We start from the raw sequence: 22,872 nt of genomic DNA, 5'->3' as shown, positions 1-22,872 counted from the left end.
TACATGTTAAGCTTTTCCACATGCTGGTAAAACCGCAATTAACCTAACCAGCTGTAACACAGTGATTAGTTCCACTGAGAGGGGACGTGCGTGAGAGAGGCAGACAAATGGACACCTCATTCTAACATATATCATGAACGACGCACTGACAAACTGATATTGTTTATGACCAGCATGCCCCAAGCCAGGCATTTCGAGGGTACAGGGCAGTAATTTACAAGGCAGTATCTGGAAAAATAATAAAGACAAAAGCATTTGGTGGGGGCTCCTGTTCTCCCTGTCTGGTGGAGTTACAAATCAAGGTTAAAAGAAAGATGACACAAGGTGTTAAGAGAATACTAGAAGTGTTCAGACAATGGCACTATTTTATTCCTTTTATAGATTTTTCTTGAAACCTGGAAAAGAAGCAACATTTCTCTTATCAGGTTTCATTCAATTCAACTGGGGTTCAGTCCAGCTGGTTAACTTCGCTCTTGCTTTACACACAGGGGACCTCGAGCAGTTGCCTCAGAAGAATATCAAGTGTTGCTCTTTGGCAGTTACTGTATATACAGCTCAGACTACAGGCAGCTAACTGTACAAACGCTTTTACTTACAAGGGAGTATTTTTTCATTGCCCAGTTAGGCTTTTCAGTAAGAAGGTTCATCAGCACTCACCCGCTGCAGCCAGTTGGGAGCACAAGATGTTTTGCAACAATATATATTGTTTGTGAAGTTTATATGTGTTTTATATTAAGTGCACTAATCCGCAGGCATTACATCTACAGCATATCAAATGAGAGGCGCCTCTTCTCCAAAGGTGTGGCCACCTCATGCTCAATACTCAGCAGAGTGGCTGCACTCTCATACTATGGCTTGAGCTGCTAAACAACCCTCCCAGCTGCAGAGATGAGTTTTGAGACTGGAGGGCAGGCCAGATGAACTGCAGTACGATTCTTCTATTTTTGGCCCGCAGCTGAAGAAGTCTTTTAACACAGTGCATGCTTAAGAGAACCTCAGAGAATAGGGTGATTTGTGAACAGTACGTACAACACCTCTCCACCGACACTCGCAAGACCAGCAACATAGGAACCTTGTTTATCTTACATGTCTCACATCCCTGCACTGAACAGGCCCTGCCCCACTGAGCCTGTGAAGCCTAAAAACAGAAGAAATCCTACAAACGAGAGCCAGCCTTTCAGCTCATCTAGCTGATTAACAGAAGAATCTGATCCACATATTTCTTGATAAAAGCCAGGGGATAAGCTTCAGCTATATGGCTAGGTAGTTTGTTCCCTACTCCCACAAGCCTTTGTGTAAAGAATAACTTTACACAAGATTACATATTAAGATTATACTGTACAATACAGTATATATAGTACTGTATATAGCATCAAATGTATACATATACAGTATATTGTTCTGGTATACTGTAGGAACATGGAAAGTCTGAGGGGAAGGTTGACAACTTTGTGGGCATTATTAAAGGGATCCATCACAGAATTTATTTCTCTAAATGAATATCAGGTGAAAAACCAGCTGTAGATATCAGTTGACTATAAGGCTCCGTACTCCTAAAGCCTGTGGGACTTTTTTATACTAAGACTCCCCCAAAAAACACCAGTTACGCATATTTCATTGCCACTATGTCACAATCGCAGCCAATTAATACAATTCTGAGCTTAACATTTCCAATCCTATTAAAATAAAACAGCAGAATTTCAATGCATGTTCACAAGGGGACCTCCAAAGGAACAAACTAAGTGTCTAAGTCTAAGTGCATGAGAATTTCAAGGTGCTGTACAGTCAGAGTCAAGATGTTATCTGACTGGATTAACAACAGTTTTCTTTTTGCTAAATCCTACAAATCTGTTTGAATGTCCCATATTTTGTAAACCTCTAAAGCTGTTTGTTATTTTCCTTCTTATCTGAGAAAATGTAAATCAGATAAAGGCTAACTTTCTTTTAATGTGCAAAATGCATGTGTTTTCTACATCTGCAGTGATTTTCTTTTTTTTTTAAATCACACAACACTTCAAACACACAATCATTAAGACATTAACTGAGCCACACACTAACAGAGCTGTAAAACCTAGCAATACGTAAACAGATAAAGTCTCCTGGAAAAAATAACAAAAAGGAGGGTCTTCACATTCTGCATTACCGAAAAATTGTGAGAAGGTCCTTTTCCAAGATTTACTATTGCAGATGAAACTAGGGCCAGCTGTTCCCAAAGCCACACACAGAAGGGAAGTCTGCTCTAAAACATTAAATCTGTAAAGCACATTTCACCCCTGAAAATAAGTTCAAGCAACTCTGACTCAAAAGAGGAATAAGATTCAGCGAGTACTTTAAGTTAAAGAAACATTTATAACTGCAATATGTGCAAACAGTTTGCTTTCCCTTAAAGGGGAGCTGCTCAAAGAACAGTTTATTCAATGAGATATTTAACAGAGGACACAGAAAACCACAAGTCTCACAATAGAGTGGGCTCTGTGATCAGTTGCTGGCTCTACAGTGTGAGTCTCTAAACCAGATGAGAATGTGACATAGTAAGACATCACATCATATGAGTGCATGGAAAGGCACAGTAATGTCCAGCGGTAGTTCTGAAGTCAATGACTTCTTGAGAAATAAATATCCCTGAATGCCTGCAGTGTCTCAGAGTTCTATAACCAGCAAAAAGGCCTTTCAATTACGGTCATTGAAAATCAGAGTGAGTAGATACTGTAGAATAGTTCAGTTACTCAATGTATTGTAAGATGACTAAGCTGCCCAGGTCAAGAAAGGGCGTTTTTCAGCAAGTCATTTAAAGCAATGTATTGAAATGCATAAGACCATGACTAACGTAGCTTGTTACAGGGCACAAAATATTTACACAAGGTTTGCTCACTTTATCCTATTAGTAATTACATCCATCCATTTTCGAACCACTTTATCCAATACAGGGAGCTGCAGCCTATCCCAGCAAGCAATGGTAGGATATACCCTGGACAGAGCACCATCCATTGCAGGGAAGACACAAGCGCACACACACACACCAGGGCCAGTCCATCACAGGACACACACAGACACACACACACACACACCAGGGCCAGTCCATCACAGGACACACACAGGCACACACAGGCACACACAGACACACAGACACACAGACACACAGACACACAGACACACAGACACACAGACACACAGACACACACACCAGGGCCAGTCCATCACAGGACACACACAGATACACAGACACACTCACACCAGGGCCAGTCCATCACAGGACACACACAGATACACAGACACACTCACACCAGGGCCAGTCCATCCCAGGGCAGACACAAACACACACACTCACACTAGGAACAATTTCCCCAGAAGCCAATTAACCTAACAGAGTGCAGTGGAGTGTGGGTGGAAAACAGAGCACCCAGAGGAAACCCACGCAAACATGGCAAGAACATACAAACTCCACACAGACAGTACCCCAGGAATTAAACCCAGATCCTGAGTGCTGTGAGGCCTCAATGCTAACCAGTGTGCCACTGTGCTGCCCCTGTACAGTAATTATTCTTTGTTATTTTTTATAACAGCAATAGTATGGAATAGCTACTACTGTATGTAAAACATGCAAGATATTTCACAAAACCAAGGCTGTAGGTATATTTGAAATTAACATGCTTGGGAAAGAGGTAAGAAAAATGCTCAGTTCTGTTATGATTTTGTCCAGTTGTTCACAGACAAACTTGGAAATGTTGAACTTACTGTCTTTCACTATATTTGTAAAGTGATGCAAGGTGCAATTAAAGCATTGGAAAACGAACCAATTATTGATTAAATAAACAAATTCACTTTGTTTACTAAATGACTTAATCCAAGTGTCCAGCAAGTGCTCTGTGAGTCTCTCATGGTGCGCCTGTGAGCTAAGTTATTATTGGCAGTTGAAACAGAAAGCACAGTCAGAACCTTCAAAATGAGTACATACCCAAAAGTAACAAGGAAAAATATGAAATAAAAATATCCAATTCTTTGGCTATACTGAGTTTCCAAAAAAGAACGAAATAACACAAAATAAAGATTATTTAGCATTTATGTCTGTAAACATCCATGAAAGTTTTCTTTAGTAATGTTGGCTACAGTCTTCTCAAAAGGGTGATGCATTAAAACAAACCATGGGTTTAATTCCATTATGTGCAATTTAATAAAACTGAATGTTGCAAATTAATTCACGCTTTCTCATAATATATTGTATTCGATTATACGGTTTTAAAGATAAAATAGTAAATGGGAGAGAAATTCTAGATATGACAAAGAGACATGAAAGAAAAACGGCAAAATATCATACTGTACTGAAAACACACACAAAGAAGGCTCCATGGCCGAAACGTTGTGTTTCTTTTCTTCTCTTTTTGGCATAGAATAAACCTTTACCTGTTCCTTTGCAGCCCATACATGCTGACGCAGCTCCCCACTTGAACTATATTGTACTGTACTTGACACAAACGTATTAAAGACAATACCAGATGACCGGTGTGTTCCCTGCAGTAATGCTAAAACTGTGAATATATAGGTAACGAGCACCCACTATTTCTTACTGCAAATTAAATAAAAAAAATCCTGACAAAATTCAATCTGATTGATTGTAGTTTTTGGACAGAAATTCAGTCTACACTTTCAATAATACTTCGTAACAAACTTCCTTCACCACTTCTTCTCGATGATGAATCTGCTGTTCCATCGTGTAGCCGGGGTTTTATCGGAAGATAAGTGAGGGTGGGAGATCAGACAGACCTCAGTCCAGTCTGTTTGGAGTCCAGTGGGAAGACATTTTTAATGTGTGCGTGTGTCTCTCCCAGGGGTCAGAAGGCAGTGAGTCCGAACAGAGAGGGGAACAGAACGGGCAGTCGACACCAACCTCTGTCTCTGCCTCCCTTCTCAGTGACAGGAAAACAGGCCTCTGTGCAGCGCAAACAAACAGGATCTGATAGCCTTGTAAATAGCTGGCATTCCACTGTTTTTAAATAACCATACACTATCCATACACACACTCTCAATTCCCAGAATAGAGCAGGGTATCTCTTTCCTGGTTTTCTGACACAGGCTGAAGGGTCATGGCTAAGCACTTCCCCACAAAATGATTCTGGGACTGGCTGGAGCCACCAGCAAGTCAAGTCGAGAGGTTCTTGTGCAAACTCTGACCGGAGAACTCAACATCTTCAAAGTTCAGACCTGTTTTTTTTTTTAATCAGTCATGAAATTCGTATTGCAACTCAAACAAGTGCCTAACTCTACATCAAAGCTCACATTTATAGAACAATGATATTTGTGGCATAGTACATAAGTGGCCTATTCTTGAGTATTACAGTATGTTACTAAAAGATAAGAACAGCTGGCTCAAGGTTTAAAAATGGCCCTTGTAAGATACTATATGTACTCAACATAACAGGATAAGTCACCTGATTATGATCAGCAGTGTATCTCATATCTTATCTTCACATATCTTATCTTTTATCCCATCTGGTTGATCTATAGTGAAGAATGGTATTTACCATCACATAATTCCCATTACTCATACTTCGCCCTACTATCTAGCACAAGCAACTATTTACCACAGTGCACAGAAGCAAAATCTCAGAGCACTACTTCTTGAGATTTCAGGGTTAAAAATGAATAGATGATACATTAGGGGAATAACATCATAATGAAGAAAAACACTGTATAGAATTCGACTTCACTACACTGAAATTTGAATGTACAGAAATTAGACAGAGCAGCATTAACATCACATCGACAGAGCAATTGAAACTAGGTTCACAAGGCCTTACAAAAAAGCAATTTCTTAAACTATTTTCACAGTCTGACATTTTTTCTTTCATCCAGAAAATGCTATGTACATGCACGTCTAGTAAATTTAAAATATTACCCAATCAAAAGTGTAAGCTGAGCTCTTAAGCTGCTTAAAGAAGAATTTCTTAGAAATCTGAAGTCAAAAACTGTAAAACATTAAACTCTGGAGATACGATTTAATTGCAGTTGCAATAAAATATCTGCTACACACTATGATCTGTCAAGGATTATGTGTTTTTTTTTAAAAAGCTGTTTTAAAGGTATCTAACCCCCAGTTAGGAAACCCTGGTAGCTGATACTATGAGAACTTGATTGTACTCATTTTTACACAAAGCTATCAGTGAACCTACACAATATTTACTTTCAGAGGCCATGTTAATACATAGTTCTCAAGGGAACTGACATACTAAATTCAGCTGCAAAGTACTGAAAAAACTAGACCAAAGAACTTTGTATTTGTATTGTACTAGTATATATCTTAGTAAGATTTTTTACATTTTTCCATACTCTTTCATACAGTATAGTTAATGATTCGCACATGCTAATAAAAAGAAGTTCTATTGCTTTTTATATTTGAACAGAGGAAGCAGTATATACTGTAACTTTTAGACAGAAAATGGAGATGCATCCTTGCAGATGTGTCAAAATACTTTTTGTCTTTGTGCTTATCTACTTCAGTCTTTCAAAAACAAATAGACTAACATACCATGACCTGTACTCAATTGTGTCCATCCCGTGATTTTTAAATTAATGTTAAAACCCCTGCAAAATACAGAATACTTCACAAAATAAAGCGCTCAGCTTGCTACCAGAATAGATGTCCTGGACACATGCCTGGTCCTTGCATATGTGTCTCCATAAAGACTGTGACTGCAACTCCCCAAGCACAATACACCATTATCAGACATGTTAAAAGATGACTGGCTTAGAGATAGGGCACATCTGCCTACAGCACATGTCCTCATGCTCTCCCTGTGTGCGGAGGCAGGGTTTGTAACTGAGACATGATAAACACACAAATGGCCGGCTCTGACAGATCAGGCTCTGTGCCGGCTTAAAAACATTAACCGTGGACCGTGGACCGCGCAGGTCAGTTCTGAGCGGCTGATGGAGTCAGATCACCGCAGAGCCTTCAACAGCCTGTCATGTACCTGGGTGTGTGATAATATTGGTGTGGGCTGCTGTAGCTCTCCGGTCACTGGCTGGCTGCATTAGACCAACGGGAATTAAAACTTTACCCGAAGAAACACCACTTCCTCTAACAGGAGACACAGCTTCCTGGACACGAAGAAACAGTCTTACTGTGTAACGATCTCACGTGGAAAAGCTGAGGTTAAATTCAGGAAGGTATTCTTTTTAGTAAATCTTCAAAGTGTCCATCACTTTAGGAATCTAGAAATAATCCTGAAAAATTACTTAATAAATAATAATAGTAAAATGAATAAAGGTAAAGCTATGGACACTTTAAAATAAAAGCCCGGGGGCTTTTGGATGTTTCTGTAACAGACTGCTAGAGAGCCACCTGCACCACAGCTCCTCCACTGCTTTGAACAGCCTAATTCCTAACATTTTTAAAGAAAACAAAGCAAAAAAAGAATTTTCCGAAACAGTACAGGAGGGCTTTTGTTGGCCTCTAGACTTCTGCAGTAGCCTTCCTCGTGGCTGCAGGGCTTGGACCCAGCTCCTGTTGGCAGACAGTACCCGCTGCTGCTCCCTTTCAGCTGTGAATCTGCGTTTCAGACGAGCCCCGAGCTTCGATGCCGAGCTCCAGCACGCTGTTGGCACCTCCTGTGGCACTGGGTTCCATGCCAGCCAGCCAGCAAGCGCTCTGCAGGGCACTTTAATAGGAACTCCCACAGGGAAGCGGCACAGACTTGGGCTTGGAACAGGACCCACTTGTACTGTATGTGGTTCAAACCAAGACCCTGTGAGCTGAATCGAGCTGCACAAAATCACAAGTGATACTGTATAATGCCACCATCTCTTACCCAGGGGAGCTTCTAAAATAGGTCTTTAAAAACAGGCACAAATTATCCAGTGGCTTTTAATATAGAGACAGAAGACAAATCTTAATTAAGACTCCTGAATCACTGAATTGTGGGATTTCTCTTCCATAGATACAGTAGTTCTAACCACAAAATGGGCAGTTCAGTTAAGAAGCTGTATTGAAATTGATGCATAAACTACACTTTGACCAGTATAATACAGATGCGTATACAGATGGTCCAGCAATGCAGATGCAACATGTATTGTGAGCACATCAAGGGAAAGGTTAAGAGCACACTGTCAAATTTCTTCCAATATTTCTTAACCTTACTCTTCTGAACTCAAATATATGTAATTCCTTTAGAGTTTCATAAGCAAATGAAGACATGTCAGCACTCAGCTCATATGTGCTGAAGAGGTAACGCACTCTCTGCTCCCACAATGCCTTTCTCTGGGATATCAGTTGACATTCCCGCCTTTCCCTCCTTCACACACTGCCTTGCACCCAAGTTAAAAGCGATTTTGCCAAATTAAATGGGTCCTGTCCCCTGAAGTTAGCTGCATAATTAAACCTCACCTCCACATGAAAATGAATTCCTACATGCACGATGCACATCCTAGGCCACAAGAGAAACGTGCCAGCAAAATGTCAGACTCAATTACGTTTTTATCGACGCTGTTAAAAAACACGAGCTAGAAAACACAGGGAGCTTGGTACCTAAAGCCACCTGCAGCCTAGGGGGGAAACAGATGAGTTAATATTTCAGAAAAACACCTCATAGCCTTTGAAACTGCTAGCTGAGCCACACTAACAACCATTTCAGTAGAATTAACCTTCTATGTCTTAGGAAAGGAAGAGGTCCACTTAAGTAAAGTGATATATTATGCCTCTTCCATGTTTATTTTTAAAATGTTGCATCTGCATAACACAAATGTCACAGGGTAACACAGACCTTAACATTATTGTGCCTGTTGTATTTCTTTAGTGGGGCTGTATTATATTTTCAAGAAGAAAAAAAAACTCTCAAAAATATGAATGCAAAATAAACAAATTCATCACTTGAAGAAATGATTGAACACTTTCTTTTCTTTAAAACCCACAGTACAAAGGCCTATTAAGCTGTGTACTCAGAGTGGGTGAAATCACTCCTTGATCACTGCTCTGAAAGCAATAAGCACATTGACCAACTTAAATAAAATGCAAAAGTATATTTTTCCACAAAGATTACACAGATTATGGAATCAAACATCTCTAAGCATCGTATCTTGTGAAAGATCATTTTTTTTACAGACCATGATAGAAACACTACATTATGGAGCCCTTTTGGTCTAAATTGCTTGACTGGCCTCTGGGAGATTAATGATCCAAGAGTTACATTAAGCTGTTCTTGAAGGACACTCCAGAAATGTCTGTTAACATTATGAAGGGATGGGCTGTTTCCAGTCAGCTTCTGGGACCCTAGCAATTATCCAGAACTTCAATATGTTTTGCAATAATAAACTCAAACCAATGTTAGAATGTTAGGACTTAAAAGCATATCCATTAAATTCATGGATGTAATATTAAAATCGTGCACAGCATTAGTTAAGACTTAATTTAGAAGATTGTTAGTAATAATATATTTCTGTAATAAACAGGACATGCTGTGTTGTTAAATAAGGGCAATCTGGCGCAGGTTAAAAGAACTGATTCTTTGCAGACTTGGAACAGACAAGATACAAGCACACTTCAAGGACTGAAAATCTTTCAAGAATTCACAGAATCGATCCATCTGACTTCTTCCGCATAAACTGAGAACGAAAGTCTGTCCTACTGACATGCTAGAATTACAGATTCTTTTTAGTCTTTATAAAAAAATGACAAGGGTGTCAAATTATCTAAGGTGCTGAAAAAGTCAACCCAGCGGACTTCTTCAGAATCAAGGATGAGACACAAACTAGGGGACACAAGAAGAAACAATGGGAATAAAGGAACAAACCTGAGGACAAGAGGCACATTTTTACACAGAGAGGAGTAGGAGTGTGGAACAATGTAACTAGCCATGTTGTCAGAATGGCAGAAGAAAGGATCTGGAGACGATCCTAGGGTCAATGAGCACCTTGCAACCAAATGAGCGACATGACCAGAATTGGCATCTCTGATTTATAGTCTTTGTTAGGTACAGTAATACAGAACACATGAACAGGCTAGGTAATACATATGACTGTATACATGGAATTCGCCAAAGTCAAAAGGCACACAAACTTGCTATAATTTCTATTATATTAATATATTTTATATTAAAAGCTACAAGCATCAGAGTCAATTAATTTAGAATTATTCCATCACAGTGTAGATAGATATTAAAAGGGCAGGGACAGCTAAACCTAAATGCATTTGAATTACACAGGGTTGACTAGGAAGGAATCTCAGTTGTATCCAATCAGAGGAAGAATTCTCAGAAAGAAAATAAGCTACAGCCAACAGCAGTGTGAGCTCAAACTCCAACATGTGCCGAGACACTTAATTGAAAAGCTCTGGGCCTCTGCTCTGTTTCCATTCACCTTTGATTGATGTTGCAGATAAAGTCTTAGTTGTTAAACAGGAAAAGAAAAATAAAGAAAAAAGAAACGGAGTGGAAAAGTAAAAGGGCAGCGCCAGTCAATACACCTGAAAGTATTTAATCTCAGCTGACCCAGGTGAGCACCTAACTGGCCCTGCTCATTGTGAGAGGAGGGCCTCACTGTCCTCACTGATACAAACGGGGTGTGTGTAGATAATTAAGTGCAGCTGTCGTCTAAGCCTCATTAATGGTTTGTGGGGCACACCAGACGGAAACGCGCAAGAAAATCTGCACACCTAATTTTCTGATTGCCTTAGGCTGATCAAGTAACTTGGCAAAATGTTTACCATTATACTAAAAAGAGCTATGTATGAGCAAACCTCTTCAAAAAGCATACAGTACATGTGAACTCTAAGTAGTTGTATCTATATTGTATCTAGTTGTATCTTGCGTATACATATACAGAACTACATCATGCATATCGTATAGTTGTCTCTATACAACTGTATCCATAAAAAAATATCATAACACAATCCAGGAAAACTACACCACCGCTTTATGAAACATCCAGCAGGTTACAGGGAAGCCGAATCCTATCCCAGCAAGCAAATGGAGAGAAGGCAGGACACACCCTGGGCATGACGTCAGGCATACACACACACTCACACCAGGACCAATTTTTCCCAGAAGCCAATGAACCCACCAGAATGGCTTTGGACTGCGGGAGGAAACCGGCGCACCAGGAGGAGACCCACGCGAACACAGAGAGAACATGCAAACTCCACACAGACAGCACCCCAGGTCTGAAGCTGGTCCCAGGGCCCCAGTGCTCCGATGCAGCAATGCTGACCACTGCGTCGCCGTGCCGCCCCTCTCCATGAAACAGTCCTATCAAAATGGCAATCTGAGCAGCAGTTCGCCGGCCGCCGACACACTGATACATGACTTACTGTTGAGGAATGGGCTGCTGCTTCACTGCCAGGGTCATCTGGGCCGCAGAGCTGGCCGGGAGGCCCTGGGCCGGGCCGCGGGGGGAGGCCTGCTGGGGAATCGGTCTCTGCGGTACCACGGCGTTGTGGCCGTTGCCGGACATGGTGGGGGTTGAAGGCAAGGTCTTCTGCTCGCAGGCTTTCCCCTTTGTTCCTGGTTTGCAGACGCAGAGCTGAGGCCGTAGACACATTCCTCCGTTCTGGCACGGTGGCACGCAGTTGGCTGCAACACAAACCGGAGCCGTGAGGGTGTGTCAGTGAGTCTGGGCTCGGGACAGCTAGCGCCCTGCCCTGCCCTGCCCTGGCCTTCGAGAACGGGTCCCTCCCTGCCGGGTCCAGGCAGGTCTGCTTTAAAACCGCTTGCTAAATAAGCTCTGTGAACAGACTAGAAAGGGCAGGGAGAATGACCACTGAATCTCCAGGAGGTTATTTGGAAGACAAGGAAGAAAAGAAAACATACTGTATGGAGAGCCCAACCGTTTACCAATGGTACAATCCTGGAATTAACAGATACTTCAGTGTTTTTGTTTCAATAACTTAGGTGGAAGCTATTAATTCTAGCTTGTTTTCCTATAATTCTATTGATAACCTGCAATGCACTGACACTTAGCAAACCAGAATGATTTAGCTATCTTACAAGTAATGCTGTTGTAGAAAGGGGTGAAATATTGTGTTCTTAAGGGCTGAGAGCATTACCACAGCCTAGAAGGGATGATTCTGTACACATTTACTGAAATGCATTCAAAATCAACAAATGTGTTTTGGAACTAATAGGATTCTTGCATTTTTATGCCTAGCTATATAAGAGATATAACCTGCTATGGTTCTTCTGTCAAAAATAGTATTGCTCTCTTCGACATCATTAGTAGCCAATAAAAATACCTTCTCTGTGGTTCCCTGCATAGCGAATGACTCCCTCTTCCAATTCGTAGTCTGACAGTAATTTACTAGAACATGCTCTGCAATCAATTACACTGCTCCTGCACCAATGACATCATGTGTAATAGGTTACAGCATCAGAGAGTGGACTCTGAAGTCTTGGATTTTACAGCAGTCTGGCAGGTAGCCTGTAATTACAGCGGTCTCAGCTCAGCTCAGCTCATGCTGGGGCTGCCATTCTTCAACAACAAAGCTAGCCTCACGGGTACGTGGTCCAAAACACAAATTTACTTCAGCTCCCTGTTTTGAAGTCTCCTGTTCATTTCCTCTGTCCTCTGGATAGGAAACAGTGAGATACAGTGAAACATTTGTCAATGCCATGAGCTGGGAGACCCTTAGTAATACTGTGTGCATCATATCCCTTTTTGTACACAACTCAAATGTCAGTGACTCAGGAATGCTGGGGGCTATGCAAGCACAAAGTGTTTCCAACTTTCCCTGAACTTTTTCCTTTGGTTTTACCAACTGCGAAGCCAATTGAATATGAAGACAGAAAATACATCCTTTGAGATGGTGTGATCAAGGTAACGTCAGTTCATGAAATGCATCCTCAACAGGGCCAAATGAAAAAAGATCCTTACAAAAGGAAGGCGAAAAAACATACAAGCATAAAATGATACTAGTATAAAAGTATATAAAGCTATTAATTATTAATAAAAATACCTTCAATTAATTTATGACAGGGGGCTTTGGGGTAACTGGAATAATCATGGAAGAACTGATTAAAAGAATTACATAAATCCAGGAACTGAATTATAATTATTAAAGGAAATATGAATGCTTTTTTTCCCCCAGAACACTCTATTCCTCTATTCAAACTGCTTCAGCCAATTTAGGGTCACAGGGGTGGCGGAGCCTATCCCAGCAAGCAACAGCCACAAGGCAGGATATACCCCAAACTCACATAGATACTCACATCAGGGCCAATTCTCCCAGAGGCCACTTAACCTACTAGGATGGACTGTGGGAGGAGACCCACACAAACACGGGAGAACGTGCAAACTCCACACAGACAGCACCCCAGGTCCAGCACTGAACCCAGAGCCCCAGTGCATGCCACCCCCAGAACAGTTTAGGAAAACAGAAGTTACATTATCATTCCATGTGTAAGGCAAGAATACGATACAGTTACTACATCTGGAAAGTGCAGATGTTTCTGTTACCAAGAAGCAGCCTGCAAATGAGGCAGAAACATAGTCTTATGGAATGAGCCGCTGGATTTATCACCTCTTAGTAAGACGCTGCCTTTTGATTAGAGGATTATTAGGAATTCTTATCAGCTTCAGATCTGCCATTCCTGTTGAAATGAGCAAACCCCAGTGATACATGAAAGAAGCACAGCCAGCTCCTGAGTGAGATGTCAATGATAATGTCTCTTATCGCACACCTGCTCTGCATTCCCTCTCTATACACGCCTCACCTCACCACAAGCATGCCCATCAGTCCTGCAGACTCACAGCTGAGCAAACATGCTGGCTTTATCTGACACCAGTCTGAAGGGCTCCTGCTCTGCTCTGCACTGAAAATATTTCAAGGCTTCAGAATTTCAGAGGGACTTATTTTTGTTTGGTCTGGTTTGGCGGACACATCGAACTGTGCGTGCAGCCAGAACGTGTTCTGGACGTTACTGTAAGGAGTGCATTTGAAACACGATGCTTTGATTCTTGGAGGTTTTAAAATGAATCCATCTGCCTCTGTATAGAGTAGAGTACAGAACCTCCTCTCAAAAAAAAAAAAGCCCTCTCACCCAATCCAGACAAGCCGTCATTACTGGGAACACTCACCCCATGCCTCAACCTTTGCCCTGTTGCCCAGTTCGCTTCAAAACAGTTCAGACCATCCCCGATGTGCTGTTAAATCTCAAACCTACACACCACTCCTAACCCACTCACTGTCAAGACCAGCACCCTTGAAGATTCAACTGAAAAAATGGTAAAAAATTATTGTGTGGGGAAACATGTCAAAAGCATCTTCATAGAACATTATTTGTAGGGAATTCCTTAGCAATTTAAAGGTAATAAATTATATTATAGTAAGAAAGAATCAGATAGCGTATAAGACAAGGTTTACGTAAGAAATTCAGACTATTCTATAGTCACCCACTATTTCTAAGGCATTAAACAGCCATCGTTTCACAATTAGAAAATACTGGTTTGAGAACAAATACTGTACATTCTGAGTGCAAATACAGCAGTTTGACTACAGCAGACGAAAAGTGCTTTGAAGTTGCGCTTTCAGAATGTGGCTTTGTACTGTATATTTCAGAATGCACAGATTATCAGGTTGCACATGGGAATATTTCTCTACCCTGATACTAAATAAACACAGCGGTTCATATTTTTTATACCATGAATCCAAAAAAAGCACACAGATCGTTAGACATGCTATTCTGCATTTGGCGCAGCCCTCTGAGCAGAAAGAAATGCATGGTATGTGTGTGGACAAAAACACACAGACACTAAACACTTCTGAAGTCTTGGAGTGAGAAAATGTTTCGGATTAAGGGGCTGGGATCTAGCGATGGTCTCTACCACCAGCAGGCAACGACACTCCTCACAAAACGCAAACAGGAGAGAAAAGACAGCCAGCAGATAACCTGGCTTTGTATACAATGTGCACTGTAATGGTTGCTTGTCTGTCAAGACAGCAAGGCGGATAAAATGGGGGTGTACAGTATATCTGCCCGCGGTTTACCAATCAGCGACCTCTGAGTAGCGTGTTCATCATTGTTCTCCAAAAAAATGCAGGTCAGTGCTTAAGAATCTTCACGTCCAAGCAGTGTTACTCTCCTATTTCCTCACCGCATGTATACCTCCATCAGATACAGTACAGTCATGACTCTCCTCTCACTTCTTAAAAGTACAAATACTGCTGAGCACCCCAAAGGCTTTTAATCTTTGACTGTTCTGTGGTTTAAAGACTCTTGCGATCTTTGAAGAAAAACAGAACATTGCAAGAATTTTACCATATCTGAGTGCTTTAAGAATTCATGCAGTTTCCAAGTTCTGCACACTACAAAACAATTTGCCATTACCTATTTGGCCCTCTGGGGAAGGAAAATAAGTTTTCAATGGCTCTTCAGCTCTGCAATGCAGTGACTTTAAAAGCAGCAGAGATATTTTCATGTCCTGTTTTGTCTAGCCGTGATGTCTGCATTCGGTCAGGCTTTTGATGGGATCAGACTGGGAATATTTTCAACTCAAGTGATTCCCTCCAGTTAAACACGGCACACATTTTCTTCACTCAGATAAAACACACACTTTATCTGAGATTCTCAAAAGCATGCTCTGACAGTCACAAATCAACAATGTTATGTTAATCAACAGACTTTTTTTTCCAACACTACTCAGATTGTATTGGATTTTCCAATTTTTTCTCAATGGGACATAAATCTACAATTTTGTGGGCTAAAAACAAGTCTGAAAGCATTAACAACCTTCTGGCAACCAGATCCCATCAACTATCATCTGTTTTCTTTCAGCACTGCACAGAAAACAGAGCTAATTAACCATTCTTTTAAAGAACTAGGCTTCAAAACTGAGAAGCATTAAAGCCTAAAGCGCTCTGTACACATCATTCATCAGAAAAAATAACTCTTTTCACCACCTTCACTGTCAGACAGACAATATCTTTAGACACAAAGGAATTACCGGACAATTAGCAGTGAATAAGCTCATTACCACCAAAAAACAATCACTGCTTTTCAGGACATCCCTCTCTGACATATTTTACTAATTAATTATCTTTTAGATAAAATCCCTGGAGTACTTTAAATACCTACAGTTTTTCCACTTATATTGCACAATATGTGGCGGATGCTTCTTGTGTTGCATGTCCAGCTGGTCATTCTTTAAAAGAGAACAGCTTTTAAAGTTCCTGGTTTAAACCTGAGCTAAATTAAAAATCACACTGATTGACACACTGAAAGGGCCCTTTATGTACAGCTTAACTCCGCTACGAGTAAAGCTGTGCCAGTATAAGCAGAGTTTTTTTTTCTGTTAAGGACCCTTTTGTTTGGCATTTTTAAGGAGGGAGGGGTAGATTCTGCTAAACATTAGTGAGCAAATGAGACCATAGACTCTACTGTGAACAGATGGGACAATTGAGCTACATTATATCTGAGAACACTGCAGCAGAAGCAGAGAAGAAATAAGATACGTGCCTTCATATATGTAGGAATCAGTGTAATAGTTAAGATCCACGAACTCACCAGACGTAAAAACACCTCAGTATGAACGGGGCAACACAGAACTGTAGACGAAATCCAACCTGACAGCTGTGGTCCTGTCAGGCTCCTTTCCTGATTGCTGTTACAACACAATTTCAACTGTGAGCGGAAACAAAACACTGAACCAGGCCACTGAACTGCTCAAGGATTATTTATCTAGAGCACGCTAAATAGTCATCCACTTCCACGTGCCGCATGAAACCACAAACTGTGAGTCAAAGGGAATTAAAAGCGCCCTACCGAAAATAAAGACAGTCGCCAGAGGAATTTGGACCTGGTTCATTCCCAATGCCCAAAGACACTTCCTTGTCTGTGTGAAGAAGATCTTTGACTGAGGACCTGCCTGCCTGGGCTAACTCTTCCTCTGTCCCCCCAGCACCTACTGCACAGAGAATGATCTGCAAACCATGACACTGGGGACCCAGAAAGATAAAACTGGGGGCAGCATCTCAGAGAAATCTGGCTTCCTGGAAGGGCTTCCTGGATCTAGAGGATGGTGAGAAGACTGTTCACATTGTAGGCCAACGATGGGCATGGAAATGTCCGGACAGAAAGATGCAGGAAACAACTATGACAGATCAGTGGGACATACTGTCGAGAGCTTGAAACAAGACAGGCCAAGACACGCATGTGCTGTTTCGGAGAGGGTTAATCCTCTGGGTAAGGAGTGCATAATAGGCAGGTATGGTAAAATATTATCTTCAGCACAACAGAGATACTGTATTAATATGCACTTCATTTTTTGGACACCTGAAAGGGCTAGCTCTTTCCTGAGACCTAATCATGACTTCACTGCTGTGCACAGATCAGTCAGACTCAATTTTAGGAACTCTCCTTTTTTTGGTCCCGATTTTTATGTAATACTGAAGAGCTGCAGCGAAGAAAAATTACCACATTTTAAGCTGCAGTTAAATGCAATCAGCAGTCTTGTGGCTTGCCTATAAAAATGTCTGTTAGTGGATCTGCCGTGGATGTGCTCCCTGACTTTGTGCTCTGGGCCTGACTTTGTGCGACAGGCTCCGGGTGGGATAAACTGGTTTGAAATGGAGGGATGGTATGGGTCTCAGGTCACGCAACACTGTAAAACCGGTCCATCGTAAGAGCAAATGGATTCGACTGAATTCTTAAAACCTTTCGAGGTTGTTGGCATAATAATAATCTCATCCCCCCCCCGCCCTCCACTGGACCCTGTGCAGTGTCCGCAGGGCCGTGGTCACCCAGTGTGAACAAGGACAGCCGCTCGATTCCATACTCACGCTTGGTGCACCTCAGCGAGCCGGGCCCCTTGCTCCAGCCGTGACAGCACTGCCCTCCACAGACATTCACACTGTAACAACACCCGGAGAACACATTATCGCACAGGGCGACAGCCGTGACACGGGTCACCTCCACCGCGGGCACTGGGACACTTTCACTGATCCGTTACTGAACGCCCACCAGATCAACGCTCCGTTTCGTTTCAGCAGGCAGTTTCACTGCAGTGAATCAAGGAATTCATTTAAACACTTTCGCCGTCTGGGCTGGAGTCTCAAGCCCAGAGAGCTTCAGTACACAGCTGGGTACTTTTTGATCATTGTTGGATACAATTCTTTGGGTTATGCATACAAATATGCATTTTACATCAAAATCCGTACAAAAAAAGTAAGAATGTATAGTCTAAGGCGGATTCTAGAGGGCAAGAGTGTGTATAGTCATTGCAATTGTGCATCATTGTTGGATTACATTTATTTTGCTTGACCGCTTTTAATTTTATGTCAACGCATTATGATCACATTTGCCCCCAGTGCCTGGAATATAAAATCATTCATCAACATCTTATGAGTGAAACTATCCCATTCTAAACCTGCCAAACATGATGTCATGCAACAGGTACCGTTTGGGAACCTTACTGCTTTGTTAGAAGTAATTAAAATTAAAAACGGTATTATCAACACACTACCGTTCTTCCGTAAAATCAGAATGGAAAGCGACGTAAAACACCTCATCGGGTGACTTAGCCAACTTTTAACTCTGGGAAACTTTCTAAGAAATTCTTCCCGGTTCTTGACAAATTCCTGCTCGTCCCACCAGTGAACTCCGGAGAGGTCACGCTCCCCGGCGGGGGGCGGGCTCCCAATTTCCAGACAGACCTGCGGCCGTGCAAAAGGCACGTCTCTGTGCCCCCTTTTTCTCGCGTCGGAAAGCTCCGCGACTCCCCCCAAATGCTTTTACAGATTACGCACGAAGCGGCGCATCATCGCGCCGGCTTTCCCGGTGCGTGTCGAGGCTGGGAAGTTGGTAACGGCGCCGGGTCTGAGCCGAAAGCGAGACCCCCGCTTTGTCTTACCCCGATATTTGGATTTGGTGGCCCTGGTGGACAGCGGGAATGGCGCTGTGGCTTGCATGCCGGGGCTGCTGCGTGAACTGAGGCTGCTGTCGGAGCAGCCCGCTGGGGCTCGCCTGGTTTCCCATTCTGCGCGTCCGGACTTGGCCGCCGAAGTTGGCCGTCACTTCCACGTTATAAGAGCGCCGCTGCCCGACACCGTCTGTCCGCGAAACCGAGCTCACTCTGTCCGGGCCCCTCTGTCCTGGCTGCAGCACGTAGGTGGTGTATCTCCTCAACTCGCCCTTGTCTGTGGAGGTGAACGCCGGTGAAACAAATAAACCTATAGAAAGCAGAATGTTCCATCTAACCCAAGCCATTTCCACGAGTTTCCTTCAGGACTTTGAAATCTGTGAAGCAGTTAGGAATTCCTTGAGAAAGATCCTTTATGCTGGCCTCCCCAAAAAAAGTACTGGAATCCGTGTAATATATATATATATTTTAAAAAAATACCTCTGAAAAAAAGATTTAGCTTTATGTCTTTTAACGCAAGCAAAAATATTCTTTATCTGTTTCCCTGAGGGTATACATTGATATTCAGCGCCCTTGACAGACTACCAAATTACTCCAAAATAAAATACAAAATATAAAGGAAAAAAAAAAGATTTTACGGATATAAAACTAAATAAAGCTCGTCTTATCACAAAGAGGGACAGGGGGAGGTGAGCAGCAGATGTTAATAGCCGCTCTGGCTGGGTCTGCGTAATACTTGAGCCTTAAGATCACATTGAAAAGTCTTTAAAAAGTTTCACTGTGTCAGGGCTGGAGTCTGTCAGTGCTCAACAGCCAATCCCCGGCAGACATGACGTCATGGACAGCAGTCTTATTGGAACAGGGGAGCAGGGCTGAGCCCCCGAATTTAACAGCAGGACGGACTGAGCTCCTAGCAACAGCAATAATAATAGTGAATTTTAATAATGATGTATTGACCCAAGTTATCGATAGGAACCATCCACGCGGCGTTGTAAAGGCAGTATTTTCAGATGTAATTCCACTATCAGAAGCAGAATCGCTTTTATTCGCCGGTACGAGTCGGGTAGGGGAATGTGCCTTGGTGCATTTGCAACCTGCTCAACACAAAACCCACACAGGTGCAAAAGGAGCCTTAACATTACTGACATAGTTGCATTGGACAACATGCGAAGGATGGGGGAGTCACAACACCTTCACAATCTGTGCTCACGGCACGGAACATGTAGACAATACAGTACAGCATACAGTATATCATGAGACACAGGCACATTCATATTTTACAATACAGTGCGAATATACGAACAATAGACATTGCAGGCAAGTTCAGACCATGTGCGAAAGAACGGTCTGAGGAGTAAGGTAAATATGTTTATGGATATGTAAACATATCTACCCATTTTTGACAAAACGTCCATATCGACAGGTTCTAAACGCTACTTACAGTTACAAATCCTAATACTAAAAGCAAAAAACGCAACTTTCGTTCACACTGAAACAACTGGATGTGACTGGATGTTGATTGTGCTGCTGCTGCTGATGTTGTTGATTGTTGTTGTTTACACTGCAAACACAACCGTCTCAAAATAATTAGTTCTACTGATGCATGCGGCTTTTCAAGGCCGGGTCGGAGCCCACGAAGTGCGGTACAGTAATTACGGCCGGGGTTAGGAGAGGGAAAGTGGGGGGCAGTCACACAGCCCACGATTACTCGGGAAGCGCTGCTGGCTTGTTTCAAGATCGGGATCAGAGGGCCTTCGACACCGCCGCAAGCAGTCAGCTGAGAGAGGCGACTTCGTTTTCTGTAACAAGCCCCCATCCTCTCGGTCATTTTGGAATGAGATGCAATGCTTGTTTGATCCAGCAGCTCTGAGCAGTCATGTTTACCTAAGAGCTTCGAGTCCTCTGTACCTAGGCCGATGCGTTTCCCCCACCGCCGGAACAGCAGACCGCCCGCAAGGGCTTGTTAAACGAGTACAGGTCAGTGGGGAGTCACATTGCAGCGCTCGCTAGATTTATAGCGCTGGGCCAGACTGTCACACACTATTCAAAGAACGTTTATTTGTCGACATTCGTAGGTCACCAAAGTTTTAGGACCCAAGAAATCAATGCTGTTGTGCTTGAACTTGGCAAAGCATAATGCTGTTGCTTATACTGAATGTCCAAGTGGACTCGTGTTTCGTATTTCCGATTGACTGTGTAGTTCACACTGTAACCGTATATCCCGTACAGTATGTTATCGATTAACTAGGGTGGTTAAATGGTAGAACGCATGGACCTGTGTGGAAAAGACGTTTTCTTGGGACCGACTTTAGATTTACTTTTACATTTTAATACTTTATTATTCCGGAAACGTCTCATAGTGCCCCTCCTAAAAATCTCATCGTTATACGAAAACATGTATAAAATATTAATTTAAATAAGTGGTATATCATTATGAGTCAGAGTGCATTAACCTTAGTTGCCATCATGAGGAAATTTGATGAAGCGCCAATAAATTATTTTCTTAAGCTGTACCCCATTAGCGCGATTATAATGTCGCCACGACTGAAGACAAAAAGCTACAGTATTACAACATATATAACAACAACACATTAGTACTTTAATCAGGACGCTGCCTGCGCTTGGGTGTTGCTGTTAGTGCTGTCATTCGTTAGCAAATCATCCTCCTCCTACAGTGAGCTACAAAGCTGCTTCTGTCTAAATTGTTCTGCAGTGACTCATTATTACATTTAAGACTGGCAATGATTCATGTGAATCAAATCAGAATACAGCACAGTCTCACAATTCAAAAAGTTCAATTGTTTACAGGTAAAAACTGAAGAAATTGGCCAACTGATTGCAGTATCTAAATTGTTCTGGGTAATTCTTGTGTTTTCCATTAAATCCACTTGGTCCTACAATTACGAAACACACAATAAGTGCCATGCATTCGTTTTTTGGAACAACTACCAGCTTCGTCAGCAGTATAAAACAGAGATGGAGAAGCTGATCTTCAGTGTTGTGGCAAAGCTTTTTTCCTCAAGAGGCAGTTTGAAAAAGCCTGATCACAGGTGATATGTAAACGTAGAATGTCTTAAATGATCTTCCAAACTTTTATTCTTTGCATGTTTGAGTATTTCTTACAAGGATGACCAAAATACTGGAGGCTCTTACAAAATACTTTTCTAGAAACGTAATGGTCTTACTTTCTGAAAGTAGTGAGTGGGATGTATCCACAACATACTCTTCATTGTGGAAACTGTTATGGTTCATTACCCTCACCTTGAGTGGCTGACAGAAGTAATCTTTCCTCACAATGGGTTGACTACAAAGCTCAAGTGGTGAAAGACATTTACAGAAGTCCCGTTTGAAACGTTATTGGAAAAAGGTGCATCATTACCACACTTCAAGGAACATACTGTAACTAATCAAGATTCATCAAGTACGTCGAAAGCAGGGTTCTCAAATTTTCTAGGCTGCATACAGGACCAGAAGTGGGAGGAAGATTTGACTAAAGCCCAGTTTGAGGGGCTTTGCCTAAATGAGATGCTCAAACATTCCAGCATAAACTCTCTTCGCAATGGGACAGACTGGCATCAACACCCGAAGAAGGCACCACAGCCGAAACATTGTTTTCTTTCTTCTTTTTTTCAGCATGGAATAAACCTATTACTTTTTCCTTTGCAGACTGGCATCAACGTGATCTCTTGTGTTTAAACAGAGCAATCAGGCAGGCAACAAGGTAAATGAAAAAGAGATTGCAAATTTCAAATACTACACTCAAAGGTTTTTAGTTGTGAAATTTTGCTTTTGAAGTGATATCCAAATGACGGACCCTCCATGTAAATCATTGTCCCGAACAATATTTGTATCAATGTTTTAGTTGTCCAAGGATCATGGTGAGAAATGGTCTCGGAAGACCACTTCAAGGAAGACAGATTTAATCGGCTCACTGGACTGACGCTGCTACAGTAGATATCAAGCCATAACACATTTATACTTTTTGGCCTTATTTCCACTGCTGGCATGGCTAGGCGACACTGGGGCTTGCTGGCT

General features: G+C 42.0%; 1 protein-coding gene across 5 annotated transcripts in view; it reads right to left on the bottom strand.

Annotated features, from left to right (window-relative positions):
• The window catches only part of ltbp1 (latent transforming growth factor beta binding protein 1), a 99,578-nt gene extending 79,993 nt beyond the window's left edge, over window positions 1-19,585 (bottom strand). For all 5 annotated transcript variants that reach the window (XM_015362996.2, XM_015362999.2, XM_069179882.1 and 2 more), the window contains exons 1-3: window positions 18,829-19,585; window positions 17,759-17,829; window positions 11,297-11,558 (exon numbers count right to left, since the gene is read on the bottom strand). In XM_015362996.2, the coding sequence (XP_015218482.2) occupies window positions 11,297-11,558; window positions 17,759-17,829; window positions 18,829-19,184 (689 nt within the window). In that variant the 5' untranslated portion in view covers window positions 19,185-19,585. The remainder of the gene's footprint in view (window positions 1-11,296; window positions 11,559-17,758; window positions 17,830-18,828) is intronic.
• Between the last annotated feature and the right edge of the window lie 3,287 nt (window positions 19,586-22,872).

Source organism: Lepisosteus oculatus, chromosome 17 (assembly GCF_040954835.1).
Source record: "Lepisosteus oculatus isolate fLepOcu1 chromosome 17, fLepOcu1.hap2, whole genome shotgun sequence".
NCBI classification, from domain to species: Eukaryota; Metazoa; Chordata; class Actinopteri; order Semionotiformes; family Lepisosteidae; genus Lepisosteus; species Lepisosteus oculatus.
The sequence above is the reverse complement of the archived record's forward strand: the minus strand, read 5'-3'. Positions and strand labels throughout refer to the sequence as shown.